The sequence below is a fragment of the Fringilla coelebs genome, assembly GCF_963513975.1.
Source record: "Fringilla coelebs genome assembly, chromosome: 31".
Taxonomy (NCBI): Eukaryota; Metazoa; Chordata; class Aves; order Passeriformes; family Fringillidae; genus Fringilla; species Fringilla coelebs.
In genome coordinates this window covers 577450-593689 of record NC_140057.1, presented here as the reverse complement: position 1 = coordinate 593689, position 16240 = coordinate 577450, and the positions used below count along the sequence as shown (strand labels likewise).

At 53.7% G+C, this 16240-nt stretch overlaps 2 protein-coding genes across 2 annotated transcripts in view; one reads left to right on the top strand and one right to left on the bottom strand.

Moving 5' to 3' along the window:
• LOC311164351 (uncharacterized protein) overlaps positions 1-16240 on the top strand; it is a 269234-nt gene that overhangs the window by 154220 nt on the left and 98774 nt on the right. The gene's annotated exons all lie outside the window — the stretch shown is intronic.
• LOC311164369 (uncharacterized protein) lies at positions 6357-8214 on the bottom strand. Its single transcript, XM_084223807.1, has one exon. It carries the CDS (start codon positions 7898-7900, stop codon positions 6821-6823), a length of 1080 nt encoding a protein of 359 aa, XP_084079933.1. The 5' UTR covers positions 7901-8214; the 3' UTR covers positions 6357-6820.

Below are 16240 nucleotides of genomic sequence, written 5' to 3'. Positions count from 1 at the left end.
CCTCCGTTTACCCAGGCCGGGTCTGTTGTGGCCGTGCCGGATTTGCGGAGGGATCTCTCCCGGCCCTTGTCCCCACGGAGGAACCCTCGGTTCCATTTTCCGTCCCCGTGCGGCTGCGGGGGGCAGGGACAGAGCGGCTCTGGGGGTGCCTGGCATGGGGCCAGCGTCACCGCTCGGCACGGGCAGCGCTGAGATCCCGCGCACCTGGGCACGCATTTCTGGGCTCCCCGGATCTCCCACCTGCCCAGCGCCCCGAGGCTCCCCCTCCCCAAAAATAACCCCAGCCCGGGGCTGCAGCGTCCCGGAAACCCGTCAGCCAATCCCAGCGCAGGCCGGACGCGCCGCAGCCAATGAGAGCGCGGGGCGGCAGCTGGGGCCGGACTGGCGGCGCTGGTGCTGCTGGGAGCGCCCCCGGCTGCGGGCGCGGAGCTCTCGGGGGAGCGGGGGTCGGGAGGCAGTGGGACAGGGGGGAGAAGGGGGAAAAGGGGGCGGTGGGAGCCCGGAATGGAGGGGGAGGAGGAGGGAAACCCCCAAAATGAGAGCGGGAGGGGCTGAGGGGTGGGGTGAGGGGAGGGAGGGGTCGGAGAGGGGAGGAAAGTGGGGAAAAGGGAAGCCGGAGGGGATGGAGATTGGGGGAAAAGGGTGGTTAAGGGGGCAACGGGACCCCCAAAGTGATTTAGGGAGCGGCTATAGGTATGAGGGGAGAGGATGTGAAAGGGGAAGTGGGGGAAGGGTGGGAATAAGGAAATGGAAGCGTGGACAGGAGGGTCCCATGGCGGCCGTGGGGCACAGGGAGTGCAGGGTGGGGATCCGGGGTAGCCCCTGGAACTCTCGGGGTTCTGGGGGTGCCCCCTGACCTTTATCCTGCACACTCGGGGCGTTCCTGTGGATTGCAAAAGCTGAGTGTTACTTCAATAATGGCACCGAGAGGGTGAAGTACGTGGAGGAGCTCAGCTACAACCGGGAGCAGCGCCTGCACTTCGACTGCGACGTGGGGCACTTCGCGGGGTTCACTCCCTCTGGGGAGGACGTGGCCGGGTACTGGAACAGCCTCCCCAGATTTCATGCGGCTAAAAAGGACCGCGGTGCACTGGAACTGCCGGAGCAACCACGGGGTGGCCGCCGTGTTCCTGACGGAGCGCCGAGGTGAGCGCGGGGCAGAGCGTGTCCCTTCGGGCCCTGCCCTGGCAGTGACCCTGGAGCCCCTCAAAACCTCCCTGGGAATCGCCCCAGAGCTCTCAGCTCTCCTTGTGCCCATCCCCGGCACCGCCGTTTCCTCCGGGTCGAGCCCAGTGACTCCAGCCTCTCCCACTCCATTCCCAGTCCATCCCAGTCTCTCCCACTCCATTCCCAGTCCATTCCAGTCTCTCCCACTCCATTCCCAGTCCATCCCAGTCTCTCCCAGTGACTCCCGGCGTCTCCATCTCAGCCTGGCGGGCTGCTTCCGCCCCTCAGCCAATCAGAGCGCGTGTCTCTGATGACTCATCAGTTGCCAGGCAGACCCGCAGTGCCGAGTGCCCCGCGCTGGACTCGGCCTCCCAGTGCCGCGCACGTCATTCCCAATTCCTCCCAGTGCCGCCCCAGTCCCTTCCACTCCTCATCAGCCTGTCCGTTCCCAGTTCACTGTAGGACCTCCACCCTCTCTCCCAGTGCCCCCCCCATCCCCTCCCATCTCTTCCAATCCATCCCAGTCCAATCCCAGTCTCTCCCAGACAATTCCCAATCCATTCCCAATCCCTTCTACTCCATTCCCAGTCTCTCGCAAGTCCATTCCACCCCTCCCCTCTCTCTCCCAGTTCCCCCAGCTGATCCCAGTGTGTCCCCGCTCTCTCCCAGTGCCCCCCCACCGTGTCCATCTCACTGGTGCCCTTGAGCTCCCAGCCCGGCCCCGGCCGCCTGCTCTGCTCCGTGATGGATTTCTGCCCTGCCCACATCCAGCTGAGGGAGTTCTAGGGCCAGCAGGAACTCTCAGAGCACGTAGTGGCCACCGAGGTGGCCCTTAACGGGGACTGGACTTACCAGCTCCTGGTGCTGCTGAAACCCCCCCCAGTGCGGGGTCACCTACACCTGCCAGGTGGAGCACGTCAGCCCTGAGCACCCCCTGAGCCGGCACTGGGGTACAGGGGAGGCACTGGGATGTGCTGGGAGCCACTGGGACCGAGTTTGTGAGAGCCTGGTTGGAACTGGGAGAGGGGCTAGTCACTCTGGAAGGGCTGGGAAGGGGTTTGGATGATGTTGGGGAGGGTGGGATGGGGTTCGGGAGGTCCTGGTGGGCACTGGGAGGGAGTTTGGGGTGCTGGGTATAACTGGAAAGGATTAGAGTGGACCTGGAGGGGCTGGAAGGAGATTGGGGATGGCAGGGGTTGAGTTGAGGTTGGTTGTGCTGGGAAGAGTCTGGGAGGAGGCTGGGTGAGTCCTGGTGGGGCTGGGAGGGAACTGGGAGAGGCTTTGGGGGTCCTAGGGTGGTGGGGAGCAACTGGAAGGGGGTTGTGGGATCCTCTGAGAGGGATGGGAGAGGCTTTGGTGGGTCCTGGGGAGGCTGGGAAGAAATTGGGGAGATGTTTCAGGGGGTCGTGGATGGGCTGGGGGTGACTGGGAGGCTGCTTGGACGGGTTTGGGGTGTCTGTGGGAGGTTTTGGGGGTCCTGACCCCTGCAGACCCCCCAGAGATGCTGCCAGATGCCGCCCGCAGCAAGATGCTGACGGGGATCGGGGGCTCCGTGTTGGGCTTCGTCTTCCTGGTGCTGGGGATCGGCTTCTACCTGTGCAAGAAGGTGAGGGGGGGTCCTGAGGGCCACGTCCCCCCTCCCCCCAGGCATGTATGCTCCCCCAGGGGCACCCCAGCCTGGTGTCACCCCCTTTTCTCTGCCCTCAGAGCTCTTGAGCCGCCACCGGCCGCAGCCCCTCCCCGTGGTCTCAGGCCTGGCCGTGACCCCCCGCACTGTCCCCTGCTGATTTTGGGGGTTCGTGTGTCCCCCCAGCCCCACTGGCACTCACAAGAGAACTTGCTCACACTTTATATGAAGTTCAGAGTAATATACTAGCACAGTACAGAGTATGAAAAATATGAAAGCTAAAACGTAAGGCATCACTCTTATGGTCTTGATCACCACATGGCCATGGTTGCATTGTGGTCATGGCTTGGTCACAATCATCTCATGCTCATGGTCATCTCATGGTCACGGTCCTGTCATGGTCACATTCATGGTCATCTCACTGTAATGGTCATCTTATGATCACGGCTCTGTCATGGCCACGGTCATCTCAGGGCCATCTCAGGGCTATGGTCATTTCCTGATGACCATCATCCTGAGCTCATGGTTATCTCACTGGAATGATCAGCTCACAGTCCCCTCATGATCGTGATCACACATGGCCATGGTGTGTTGTGATCATCTCATGGTCATCTCTTGATCACAATCATCTCATGCTCATGGTCATCTCTTTGTAATGCTCATCCCATGGTCCTGCTCGTGTCATGGTCATGGTCACGGTCATTGCACGGTCACAGTCATTTTATGATCATCTCACGTTCAACTCATTTGCCACAATCCTACCATGGTCATCTCTTGGCTATGGTTGGGTCATGGTTGTGGTTATCTCATGGTCACAGTCATCTCATGGCCATCACCTGGTCATGGCCATTTCCTGCCAGTCATCATCTCATCCTCTCATTCATCTCATTGTTCTGTGTCGCTATAGAGCCCGACATGGTGCAAGCACCAGGACTCCACCAGAAGGCTGTATGGGCTCATTTATTAAAGCAACATGTTGCCTTTATAGTTTTACAGGATATTTACATTTGCTTAACAAACACACCCACTGCCCATTGATCATGAAAAAGAAACAAAACTCTCAAAAGGTGAAAAGGAGCCACGCCACTCTGTGAGCCAACCAAAGTCCATATCTTTTTACTTTCTCTCTTTCTTCATGTTGTCATGGTGATAGCTTTGGTAGCCTTCCTAAAGAGAGATAAGAGGCCTTGCTTATCTTCAGAAAGTAACCTTATTTTTCCTTATCTTCCAAAGTAACCACCCTGTCAACCGCGGGGCAGGCCCAGACCCTGCTCATCTCCAGCCTCCCCCACCCCTCCAGGCTTCCAGGATCCCCCAGCTCCAGGATTGGCCCCTGCTGCTCTCCCCACTCCGATGCCAATCAGAGCCCCAACACCAATGTCCCCCCCAACTGGTACCAACTCCCCACTGGTACAGACAGTTTGCCACAGGAACCCTCCACAATTCTCCAAAGGGCCATCTGTGTCTCACCTTTGGAGCCCTGCAAGATCCAAACATCCCCTCCCCTGCAAAAAAACCCTCCCAGAGATCCCCCGATGGATTTGGGGCAAGCTCCCCCTCCCCACTCACCTGTGAGATCTGGGGGGGTCGATGCTGCCAGGGCCAGGGGAGCTGCGGACTCAGCTGGCAGGCAGGAAAACCGCGTGGTTCTGCTGGGGCTCCTCCTCTTCCTCCTCCTGTTCCTCTTCTTCCTTTTCCCATCTTCCACCTCCTCTCTCCCTCGTCTTCCTATCGCTCCTCCTCCCTGCCCACCCCAGATCCTCCTTTCACACCCACCTCTCTCCCACAGCTGCAGCGTTTGGGTGGAGGGAACCAGGGAACCCCCCATGAGCCCCCCAGGGATGGGCAGGGGGCTTGGGGACCCACCCAGAGCGGATCCATTCCCCCCCAGAGCCCCAGGGAATCACGCCAGGGATCAACTGATGGGGACACAAAGGGATCCCCACGGAACCACCCTTTTTCAATCCCATCCCCACCTTTCCCTCCCCTCTCCCATCATTCCCCCAACCCAAGGACCCCTCCCAACTCCATTTGGGGATCCCATCCCTCTCCTGCTCTCAATCCTCTTCCCCTCCACTCCCACCCCTTTCCCATCCTGACTTCATCTCCACTTCTCGTCCCTGTATTTGGTTTTGGGGGATCCAGGTCTCTCCTGCTCAGTCTGGGGGGGTTAAATCCCCCCTTTCCCTCATTTCATGCAGCTCCTGGCAGCTTTTTCCTGAGAGCAATCCCTCAGTTTTGGGACTTTTGGGGTGTAATTTAGGAGTGTGACCACTCTCTCTGGCTTTCCCCTCCCTGTTGTGGCCTCTCAGCTGCCCCTGACACCCTGGGGGTGCTGGGGTTTCCCTCCTGGGGACAAGGACGTTCATCCCTTTCCAGGAGCCCAGTGTCTGGCTGGGGCTCCAGGTCAGGGGGTCCTTGAGCAGCTGCCCCAGAACCTCCCCCAGGGTCTCCCAGCGCAGCCGCAGCCGCTCGGCCTGGGGTCCCCAAAGGCCTCAGCAAGCCCCAAGTGCCTCCCAGGAACCCTCAACCCCCTCCAACCCAGCATCCCCCACATCTTCCCCCCATGACAATGGCCATGGCCACGTCCCCACTTGTCACTGCCCATGTCCCACCATGTCCTCACCCATGGCTGTCACCCCACCATGTTTCCATCCCTGTCATGGTCCCACACATCTCCATCCATGCCCGTGTCCCCCATGTCCCCATCCCTGTTCATATCCATGTGTCCCCTTGTCAGCCTCCATATGTCCTACCATGACCACAGCCATGTCTTAGTTCAATGTCTATTTTTAACTCAATATTGGATGTTTTAAAGGAATAAAGAGAAATGAAAACAAAGTCAAGGCCAAAAGAAAAGGATTTCCTTGTCCATACCAGCTGGGGATCCACTGCTTAGGCAGAAGGCAAGAACCTTTTTTTCATGGAGTTTCTATCCCACTGTCTCCAAAATCCCCAGCTTTTCACCATTTGGCTGCAGAAGACACACTTGGGCAATACGAAATCAAAATCATGGAATCCCTGAAGTTGGAAAAGAACTTGTCCTAGTTCAGGGCAAATGTGGGAGAGAACCCCCAAAGGGGTTCCTCTGGAAAGCAGATTCAATCAGCCCCTCCCCCAACTGGTTCAGGAAAAATAAAATACCTCCTTAGAGAAAAGTGGAAAAAACTGTTTATTACACAATAAAACCTAATCAGTGTTAAACTATAAAACCTCTTGCCGCTCTAAAACAGAGACAAACTCACAAAGTCCCTCCGTGGGCTGTAGCTCAGCTCACTCAGTCTCTTATCAGTCCCTCCGGCGCTGGAAATGCCGCGGCCCAGGCCCGGCCCGGTGGGCCACAGGTGTGAGCTGCCGGTGCTCTGCTGGTGCTCAGGCCAGAGCAGGTTCAAACAGGTCCAAAGAAAAGGGGAAAAACCACAGCCCAGGGAACTTCTCTGACTCAGCTAGCTAAAACTAACTAAAAGCCAAGGAGAGCTCTGTCCCGCTGTCTGTCCATCCGCAGACAACACAGTGCAGGAGCAGGAATGTGGAGGAGTGTCTGAAAACAAACTGTGCACTGCTTCTCTCCCCCTTCACTCTCAGGACAAGTCTTGAAGGTACAAAACTTATTATTCAGCATCAACGTAATAGACTGGGAATACAAGCATCATACAGTCAACCCAGAATATACCTCCAAGATGATCCAGTACTCCTTGATGCCACCAGAAGATAGGGTTGAATGCAAAAGATTTTATGGGGTTGAAAGTTGACAAATCTGCTCTCCCCAAGGAATTCCCATTGTTGGTCTGTGTCCCAATGGATGTTCCTGCTGCTGGGTTTATCTAGCTGCCCACAGGGAACCAGGAAGATGTGGAGCCTACAAGCCAGGTGTCTTCCCAGCACAGATCACCAGGACCACGGATCACCAGGGCTCATGCCCAACGGGGTCACTGGGGATCATCCAATGTGGATCCTCTCATGGGGGATGGAGCTGGAGCAGCACACAAAGCTCTTCCAGCACTCAGGGCACTCACAGGCCTTCCCTTAGTGGCGCCTCCGTTGGTGTTGGGTCAAGGTTGAGCTCGTGGAGAAGCTCTTCCCACACTCCCCACACTCGTAGGGCCTCTCCCCGGTGTGGATGCGCCGGTGGATGGTGAGGGCAGAGTTTCGCTTGAAGCCTTTCCCGCAGTCAGGGCAGCGGAAGGGCCTCTCCTCTGTGTGAATCCGCTCATGTACGAGGAGATCGGAGCTCCTTGGAAACCTCTTCCCACACTCAGGACACTTGTAGGGCTTCTCCCCAGTGTGAACGCACTGTTGGTGTTTTCTCAGGTCTGAGAGCCACCCATAGGTCTTCCCACATTCCAAGCAGGTGTGGGGCCGTTCCCCCGTGTGGATCACCTGGTGCCGAATCAGGGCTGTGCTTCCTCTGAAGCTCTTCCCACATTCCTCACACTTGTAGGGCTTTTCCCCAGAGTGGATCCTCTGGTGCTCTGTCAGCTGGCACTTCACGCTCAAGCTGTTCCCGCACTCCCCACACTCAAAGGGCTTTACCCCAGTGTGGATCCTCTCGTGTTTCCTCAGGCCAGAGCTCTGGCTGAAGCACTTCCCACATTCCCTACACTCATAGGGCTTTTCCCCAGTGTGGATCCTCTGGTGTTGCATCAGGCTCCCCTTCTGGCTGAAGCTCATCCCACATTCTCCACAATTGTAAGGCTGTTCCCTGGTGTGGATCATCTGGTGCTGCATCAGGTGGCCCCTCTGCCTGAAGCTCATCCCACACTCCCCACATTCAAAAGGCTTTTCCCCAGTGTGGATCCTCTGGTGCTGCCTCAGGCCGGAGCTCCAGCTGAAACGCTTCCCACATTCCTCACACTCATAGGGCTGTTCCCCAGTGTGGATCCTCTGGTGCCGGAACAGGTCTGACCTCCACCTAAAACCCTTCCCACATTCCAAGCACTTGTGGGGCTTCTCCCTGCCATGAGGCTTCTCCACCAGCTCTGAGCTCCGGCTGGATCTCCGAACACCTTCCTGGCTCAGGGGGGCTCTTTCCTCCTCACAGCTCCCTGGGCTGGGTTTGCAGCCCCTCCTCGTGCGGGATCTCCAAGGATTTTCCTCCTCCTCCATCCAGAAACAACCTGGGAATGAAAAATCCTGGTTTGGGGTAAAAAAACAAGATGAGAATGCCTTGGACTGGGAGTTCCTCTGTGCCCAAGTTCATCTCATTAAGTCACTGGGCATCTTGTGTCCCTAAGAACCTCGAAAACACCAAGATTCTGCAAAAAATCCTCCAAACATCAAAACACAGATCAAAAACTTCCCAAACATCAAGATTCAGCAAAAACCCCCTCCAAAATATAAAGATTCAGAACCCACAAAAAACCATAGCACTAAAAATTATCCAAAAAAGCTCAGAAATACCAAGATTCACCCCCGTGAAAATCGTGGATCCCCCTCTCTGGTCACCTGCTGAATGGCGGGGGGGGGGGGGGGGTGGCAACACGCTCCTGGGGCTGGGGGGAGGCTGCAGATACAGGGAGGGGTGGAATCTTGAGGTTCTTCCTGTTTCTGCCCCTCCTCCTCCTCCTCTGTCTCTCCTCTTCCTCACACTCTTCTTTTTCCTGCTATTCCTCCTTCTCCTACACAATCCCACCTGCTCCTCCCATGTGCAGTGTTTGACCATTTTGTCCTTCAACCCTGCTTCTCCTTCCTTTCTCCTCCTGCCCCCAGGCCCAGCACCGACTGCCGGCTCCCTCTTCCCCCCAAACCCACAGCATCCCACCGCAGGGGCAGGGATGGAGCTGGGCCAGCTCGGGCTGGGGCAGCGCTGGGCTCTCGGCCGCTCCCGCCCGCACTCGCTCCCCACTGCAGCCGCTCCCGCCAGCACAGAGCGGGGGGGCCCGGCCTTGGCGCTGCCCCACTCCCACCTCCCCAAATTCCCCTCGCGGGGGGCGCTGGGGCCAAACGGGGAGCGCAGGTGGGGAACGCTGCGAGCTGCGGCTCTGCCTGGCAACTGGTGAGTCATCATCAGTGCCTGCTCTGATTGGCTGAGCACTGCCTGAGGGCTGGGGCTGCAGCAAGGGGGGACACCCTGCTCCAGGGGGGATGTCCCGCAAACGGGGGACCCCATGAAAGGAAAGAGAAGGAAAGTGTCTTTACAAACAGATGATGTGAATCTGCTCAGAGATAGGGCCAGGGACGTGTACATAAGGAAGTGACAGCAGGAGCCATCAGTTTCAGAAAATGTTATTTATTGATGACACAGACTGCTGCTCAGCCACGGTCCTGCTCAATTCATGAACTTCAAGAAGAACAACAAAGACTTAACAGAGCCATGAATATCGTTTGCTACTAAAATGTAGAGAGCATATTAAGGGGATATGTAGTAGGTGGATTAGGATGTTTGTACCTCTCAAGTACTTCAGCCAGTGGGGAAAGGGAAAAGGCGATGTGGCCAGGAAAATTAGGATGAACAGGAGCTTGTGTCCTCCAACAATTGGAGACACCACCATGAGAAATATCCCGTGGCCTCTTCCTTTTTTAGGAATGAAATTACTTTCACAGGACTCCTCTGTCTGCTTTCTGGACACAATCCTTTGGCGATGTCAATTTTTCCACACACCCTGGGACTCGTCTGGAATTCCTTCCACCGTCCGGGGCGGCGGGCAGTGAGTGCAGCTGAAGGTGCCTCACCCGGTTTGGGGGATCGGCTCCCTTGGGTGGCGGTGGCACCGGGGATTGATCGGGTACCCGAGAGTGACCAGGAGACAGACGAGTGACACATCAGGGGGGCTCTGAAGCGTCAGCAGGGAGAGAGCTCTGAAAATCTCATCAGTGAGTGCAGAGGGATCTTCGGGGAGTGAACATGGCAGGGCACCCATGGAGGGTAGAAAAGGGAAAGCCAGGAAGGGGTCCTGGCCAAAGGGATGATGATCCCAAAAGATCTCTGAAGGGTCCTTTGGGAGAATGTTGAGGTAGTTTGCACATTCCCCCAGAGGTAATTAAAGACATGGACACACAGGGGGGGCAATAAGGGAAGTGGAGAAGGGGTTTGGACAACAGGGAATGGATGGTGTTGGTGTGCTGGGAAGGGAGTGGGTGAAGGGCAGTGTGCAGCAATATGGATAAGGCAAGAAGCAGCAGGAGGAATCTATGCTGAAAGGCAAAGGATGATGGATAAGAGGAGGAAGAGAAAAACACTGAGGATTGGAATGTTTCTCAGGGGTCTTATCCTCAAAATTTCCCAGTTGATCCAGTTCCATTCTATCCCCAGTCTCCAGGACAGGAAATCACAGAGGTCAGGATTCCAGGGCTTTCTCTGTGGTGGGCAGCGGCAGCAGCGGGCGCAGAGGTGCGGGACCGGCAGCACGGGCTGGGGGCCTGTGGGGAGCTGCGGGGCCGGGCCGGGGCTGTGGGGCAGCCGGGGCTCAGCGCCGGGCGCTGCCTGACCCCACCAGCCCCGAGCAGGGCCGGCAGTGGCCCCCAGCCCCCAGGAGGCTGCGGGACGCCCCGGCCGCTGCCCGGCCCCGTGGAGCTGCCGGCCCTGCCCGCCGGGGGGGGCCGCCTTTGGACACTGCGGCAGGACAGGGACCGGCTCTGGGATACAGGCTGGGGAGCACAAGGAGCAAGGTACATCTGGGAAATGTGAATTGTACATGGAACAACTGGGATTTTCTTTTAAGGAGTTGGTTTGGGTCACTGGAGAAAGATTTTACAGAAAGCTCGGGAGCTGTCAGAGAATGAGCACCCACATGCACTGAGGGGGGCTGCAGGAGTGGCACAAGAAGGCCCTGCAGCACTTGGGCACAAAGGCACAGCAGGTGAATGCAAGAAGGGAGCAGAAAAAGGCCAAGCTGAAGGCAAAGGCCATGGCAGACTTCCTACAGCCCCTGAGGGATCAGCCCCAGGGCCCAAGGGGGCCCCAGCACCCAGGGGACACGCTCGGCCACAAGCACCTGGCAGAGGCATTGCCCTCCTCGGCAGGGGAGAGCCCACCCAAACTGCCCCTGGCAAGGAATCAGGGCTCCAGCTGCAGGGCACAAGGACACTGCAAGCAGAGACAGCAGCACCCTCAGGAGGATCAAGCCCAGCCCTTGATGGACATGGATTGGCAGTGGTGTCACAGCTCCCATCACACCAGGGACCCACCACACTGCAGCCCTTGAGAACATTCAGGGTGGGTCTGCATTGAGAGGAGGCCTCTCCTGATGGACACAGGAGCCTCTCCATTCACTCTGAATCTTAGACCTAAGGGAGGGAAAGTGCAAAAGAATATTTTAATTATTAAGGGAATTAATAGGAAAGATGATCAGGTATTGTGGACATCACAGGTATTGTGGATATCTTCTGAACAGAGAGAGAGACAGAGCTCTCCCAGGATTTTCCTAGGAAGCTGTGGGAAGCTGTGAGAAAGCTCAGAGTAAGAATTAAAACAATTACTATCTCTCTTTCTGCACATGCTGTTTATAGATATGATTTTCCAGAGTGTGCTATTCTTGATTCCCCCATAGTGGGAGAGGTTTTTGCTTTAGGACCAATCAGGTCTCAGCCTAGCGAGTCGGCTTATAAAGGACGCGCTATTTTCCATTAAACGCCTTCTGCTCACCCTCCGAAGACTGGAGTCTTTGTTCCTGTCCCTGACTCAACAGCAACAAGGTATGATTTGTTCAACCACTATTAGGAGCTGTGGGGGATAGGGCTGAAATAAATTAATTTCTTTTTCTTCCTACTGTGATTGTAATAGCTAGGAAGCAATCTGATGGCTGATCTTGAATATTGTAAAAGGTGATACAGAGGCTACTTCTGCTGTACCTTTGTGTCAAATGTCTGGCCAAGCCAATGCTGAAGTGAACCCTGAAGTGTGGGCAGCCCCAGGAAAACAGGGAAAGTTTGATATGGAGCCTCCCCAAATTCCTTTGAAGGAACCGGGATAAGTGGAATGTAAAAGCAACGCCCCGTTCCAAGGGAGGGAAGGAAGGGCTCACAGCCTGGTATTGAGGCCCTGCTAAAGGCAGGGCTTTTGGAGCCAGGGATGTCTCCCTACAACACTCCTATCCTGCCAGTCAAGAAATCACATTGCTCCAAGAAGGAGGACAAGAAGAAATGGTAAACAAAGCCTCTGTGAAATGGCTCAATTTTCTGGCTCAAAAGCATCTTCAGAGTATTTGATAAAAAAGCTCAAATGGTGGAGAAAAAGATTAAATATTTGGGACATATTTTGACTGAAGGTTTGTGGTGCATTGACCCAGAGAGGGTCTGGGAATCTCAGGAATAACATTACCCAGGACTAACAAGGAGCTAAGATTAATCAAAGGATTAACACTGAATTGCAGGACCTGGATTGAGGATTCTCTGTTCTAGCCAGAATATTGTAGGACTTTCTAACCCCAGATAGTCTCAGTGTTATGGTATGGAAATGAGAAACAGAACAAAACTTGAGAAAATGGAAGAACAAAATGATTGATGCCTTGCCATGGCTCTTCTAGACTCAGAAAAGAAACTGAATTCTAAGTGAATGTTAAACAGGGCCATGCCAAAGGAATTCTTGGGCTAAAATGTTGAACCCAGTGGCCAGAGTGGCCTCACTGTCTGCAGAATTGTGCAGCCACAGCTCACAGGGCAACTGAGGTTTGAAAACTGATGACAACAGGAGGATCTCTATTAGTTCAAGTCTGGCATCAAGTTAAAGCTTTGACAACCAGAAGAGCCTCTAAATGGATGAGCAGTGCTCAGTTATTACAGTATGAAACTTGTTCAATGGCACAGGAGGATTTAGAACTGAGGACAGGGCAAGGGTTTAACCCAGCCTCCTGTTTGAACAGCCTGGACAGGGGCTGGCAAGGAACCCAGGACAGCATTCAAGGGACAGACTTCCAGACCCAGGCTGGGAGAGACTGAGGAGACATTCCCTGGCCTGAGGGAGAAAATGTGTTTATGGATGGCTCTGCAAGGGCAGCAGAAGGGAAAGAGCTACAAGACACGCTATTGTTAAGGAAGGGGAAGCAGACAAAGCCCAGGTCACCGCCCCATGCTCAGCTCAACCTGCAGGGCTGTGGGTGCTTTTAAGAGCCTGGCACTGAAATGCCCTGAGCAGGAAGGCTTCAATATCTTCTGCTGACACCATGTCACCTAACAGGGGGCAAAAGCAATTCTGACTGCTTCAGCAATCACTGCATCACTTACTAAGGTATTTCTAAAAGAAATAATGCCAAGAGACGGGATTGTGGAAGCAATAGGCTCAGAAAGAAGAACTCATTTTAAAGGAAAGATCCTTCAGGGGTTATGGCAGCTTTAGGAATACAACGGGACCTCCATAACCCCTGGGACCCCCACAGCTCAGGTCGGGGGGAAAAAATGAATGGGAAAATAAAGAAACACCTTTGGAAGCTGGTGATAGAAACCAAGATGCCATGGGAATGGTTTTTGCCATTTCCTTTGGCAAGAAGAAGAGCAAGACTCAGGGCAGATATTCAGTTATCTCCCTTGGAACTGATCATGGGAATTCCTTACCCTGGTAATTCTCCACCTAGTGCAGGCTGGAGATAAGGGATGCACATTTAAAGCAGCAGGCTCTGGCCAGAATCCTGTCTCCTGTGAAATCTCTCCCACAGGAAGCTGGGCTGGCACTGACCCTGCCTTGGCACTTTGCTGTTCCCAACACCCACCCAGGACATCGGCTCCTGCCTAAGGATTGCAAAGCAGCCCCACTGGTGGCCAAGTGGCCCATGCCAAGTGTCTCTGAGGCCACAAACAGCCGCCAGCACAGCTCAGCACGGGGGGACCCCTCAGCCTCGGCTCAAGGGCTCTCAAGCCCCGGAGATTTGCACTCCCCGCCGGCAGCAGCAGCAGGGGAGGCCGCCACTCAGCTGCCCTGAAGGCAACGCAGCAGCAGCCAGGGCTCCACAGCGGGCCAAGCCCCTGCGCCTGCCCACACATCCTCTGCTCAAATCCTCTGCCTGGCCACCCTCCTCGGCATCTCCAGCCCCTGGGGCCAAGCCTTGCTGCCACTGCTGCAGCTTCAGCGCTTTCTGGGCCTGCCCTGCCACAGCTGCTGGGGAACACAAGGGCACAATTCCACTCTGGGGCTCACTTACACTCACACACTGGGCTGCCTGCGATTGCACGGCTGCAAAATTCACCATCTAATATTCTTTAAAATTTTTTACATTTTATTTCTCTACTCAGGCTTGGTTTGTCTTTGCCTTGGGGAAAGGATTTATGATGGTTTTTTTTCAAGGGATGTTACATCACTCAATGGAGATGAGTTTAACATCTCAACAGACTGGAACAACCCAAAGGATGCCCACAGAGATAACGACCAGCAACAAAACATCAACCAACAGCAGCAAACAGCAACCAACAGCTACCCCAGACACTGCCCCCGGCAGAGCTGGAGACACCTGGTCTGGAAAAGGCTGAGAAGGAAATCCAGGAGTGTGCACCTAATCAACATCACAGGCAAAGCAATCCGGGTCCCACAGGAAACCAAATACTAACAACTACACAACTTGGAAACAATGAACATTAAACCAGTGGATTTAGATTGGTTCCGACTGTATCAAATTTAGGAAAAATCCAGTAAAAATCACATGTCTCATGGAATGATTTTCTCTCCACACCCAGGCTACTTATGAAAGAAATTATTTCTCTGCATATCCTGGCCAAAAGAACACCCCAGCCACAATAAGGTAAAGCCTTGATTTCATGTTATTTGAGACTTCTTGCTCTTCCCCCCGTTTTGGTGACAAGATTGCACCATTAGCACGTCTTCCCTAATATTGCTACTTTTATATTGTCAGTTTGGTTTGGGACAGGGGTGTGAGAATCAAGTTTTACTCTTAGGAGAAGTATGAAAAATGTTTAATCCCTTGGAGGTTTTTTGGGCATGTGTGTGTGTGCCTGCTAGCCATGGCAAAATTTTCATCTGGGTTTTTCGATGTTCACCTTCAGGCTGCATTCTGAAAAATTAGAAGAGCTTCAAAGGTGACTCTTTAACACATAAAGAGTTAAAAAACAATTGTTTAAAAAAAAAGGATAAACAAAAAGTAGGAAGGGGAAAGGGTGGGAACCCCTGGGTCACTGGATGGCTGCTCTGGAAGAGAAGCTTCATTCCAGGCAGACAGGAGAGGAGCTTTAGAAATGCAAATTAACACTGCTGGGGCAAAGTGTGGGCAATGTACCTGGGTCTCTTGCCTAGGGCAGGAATTGGGCTCATTCCCTCTGCCCCTGACCTCAAACTTTGCCTGCTTGCACTGATGGAATTTGCATAGCTCCAGGCAGAGCCGTGCTGAGACTATCTGACCCTGCAACAGAAATGGGTTCAGCTGCAAAGGGAAACAGCAAATGGAGAATCTTCTGAAAACATCACTTTAAAAAGTTGGGGAGAATCATCCCTTGGCCCACTGCAACACCTGCTCTCACTCTCTGTGTTATAGAGGGGGTATTAGACCAGTTTACTTTGAGATTTGGTGGGGGTCTTTTGTGTTTTTTGGCTATTTAGGAGAATCAGTTAGGAATACAAGAATGTTATGTTTAAATTACAGAAAAGCAATCAATTGATGCAGCCCTGGCTCCTGAGGGAGCACTAAAAATGGGGAAAAGCTGAAAGATCAGCAGGACAAATCCTACAACACCATGGACCAGCCCCTGGGAACCCTCAGGAACTCATTTCTGGAGCCAAGGAAACCATTTCTCATTCAATGGCATCGTTAGATTACAAGCTCTCCTCCAAATAATAACCAACCAGACAGCTCCAGCTCCTGACCTTCCTGCTGACCAATCCACTGGAATGAGGAACACAACATTTCACCAGGCAATGGGATCAGATCATCTGTGAGCAGGAAAAGGAGGAGTTGGTGGAAAATTAAATGACTTAAGCTGCTGTTGGCAAATAGATGACAAAGGAAAAGTGGTGAAGCAGATAACAAAGGAAATAAGAAAGTAGCTCATGTACTGATCCAAACCTGGAAAGGATGGGAATGGGACACGGTTTTGTGGCACCCTGGCAGGCCATGGGTTAAAAGAATGCTGTTTCTCCTCTCACGTGCTGTGAAAAATTTGTATTTTATGATTGCCTTTTTGCAAATATCAAAATGAATATTATATGTGTTGCTTTAAAAAATAATGCTGTATTAATTCTCTTAAGCAGTGTGTTACATATAGTTTTAGGTTATAACAAAATGTTAAAATAGAAACTTTGCTATGTAGGATGCTTTTTTAAAAGAAAGGACTTGAAGGGAGCTAGCAGCTACTGGACACCTAAATCTTTTAGAGAAAAAGAATTTATTGCCCTCTTATCAGAGGAAATGAGCCCTCAAAGGCTCTGTTAGGATTAGGAGGAAGAAGTTGAGGATGACCAGACCAAATCCTTTGTTTGAATGGAATTTATGCATCATGTATGAAGTGTATGAATATGCAACAGGCTGTTGTTTTGAAGGGTTAATCCTTTGTTAACCAGTGTCTTTTTTA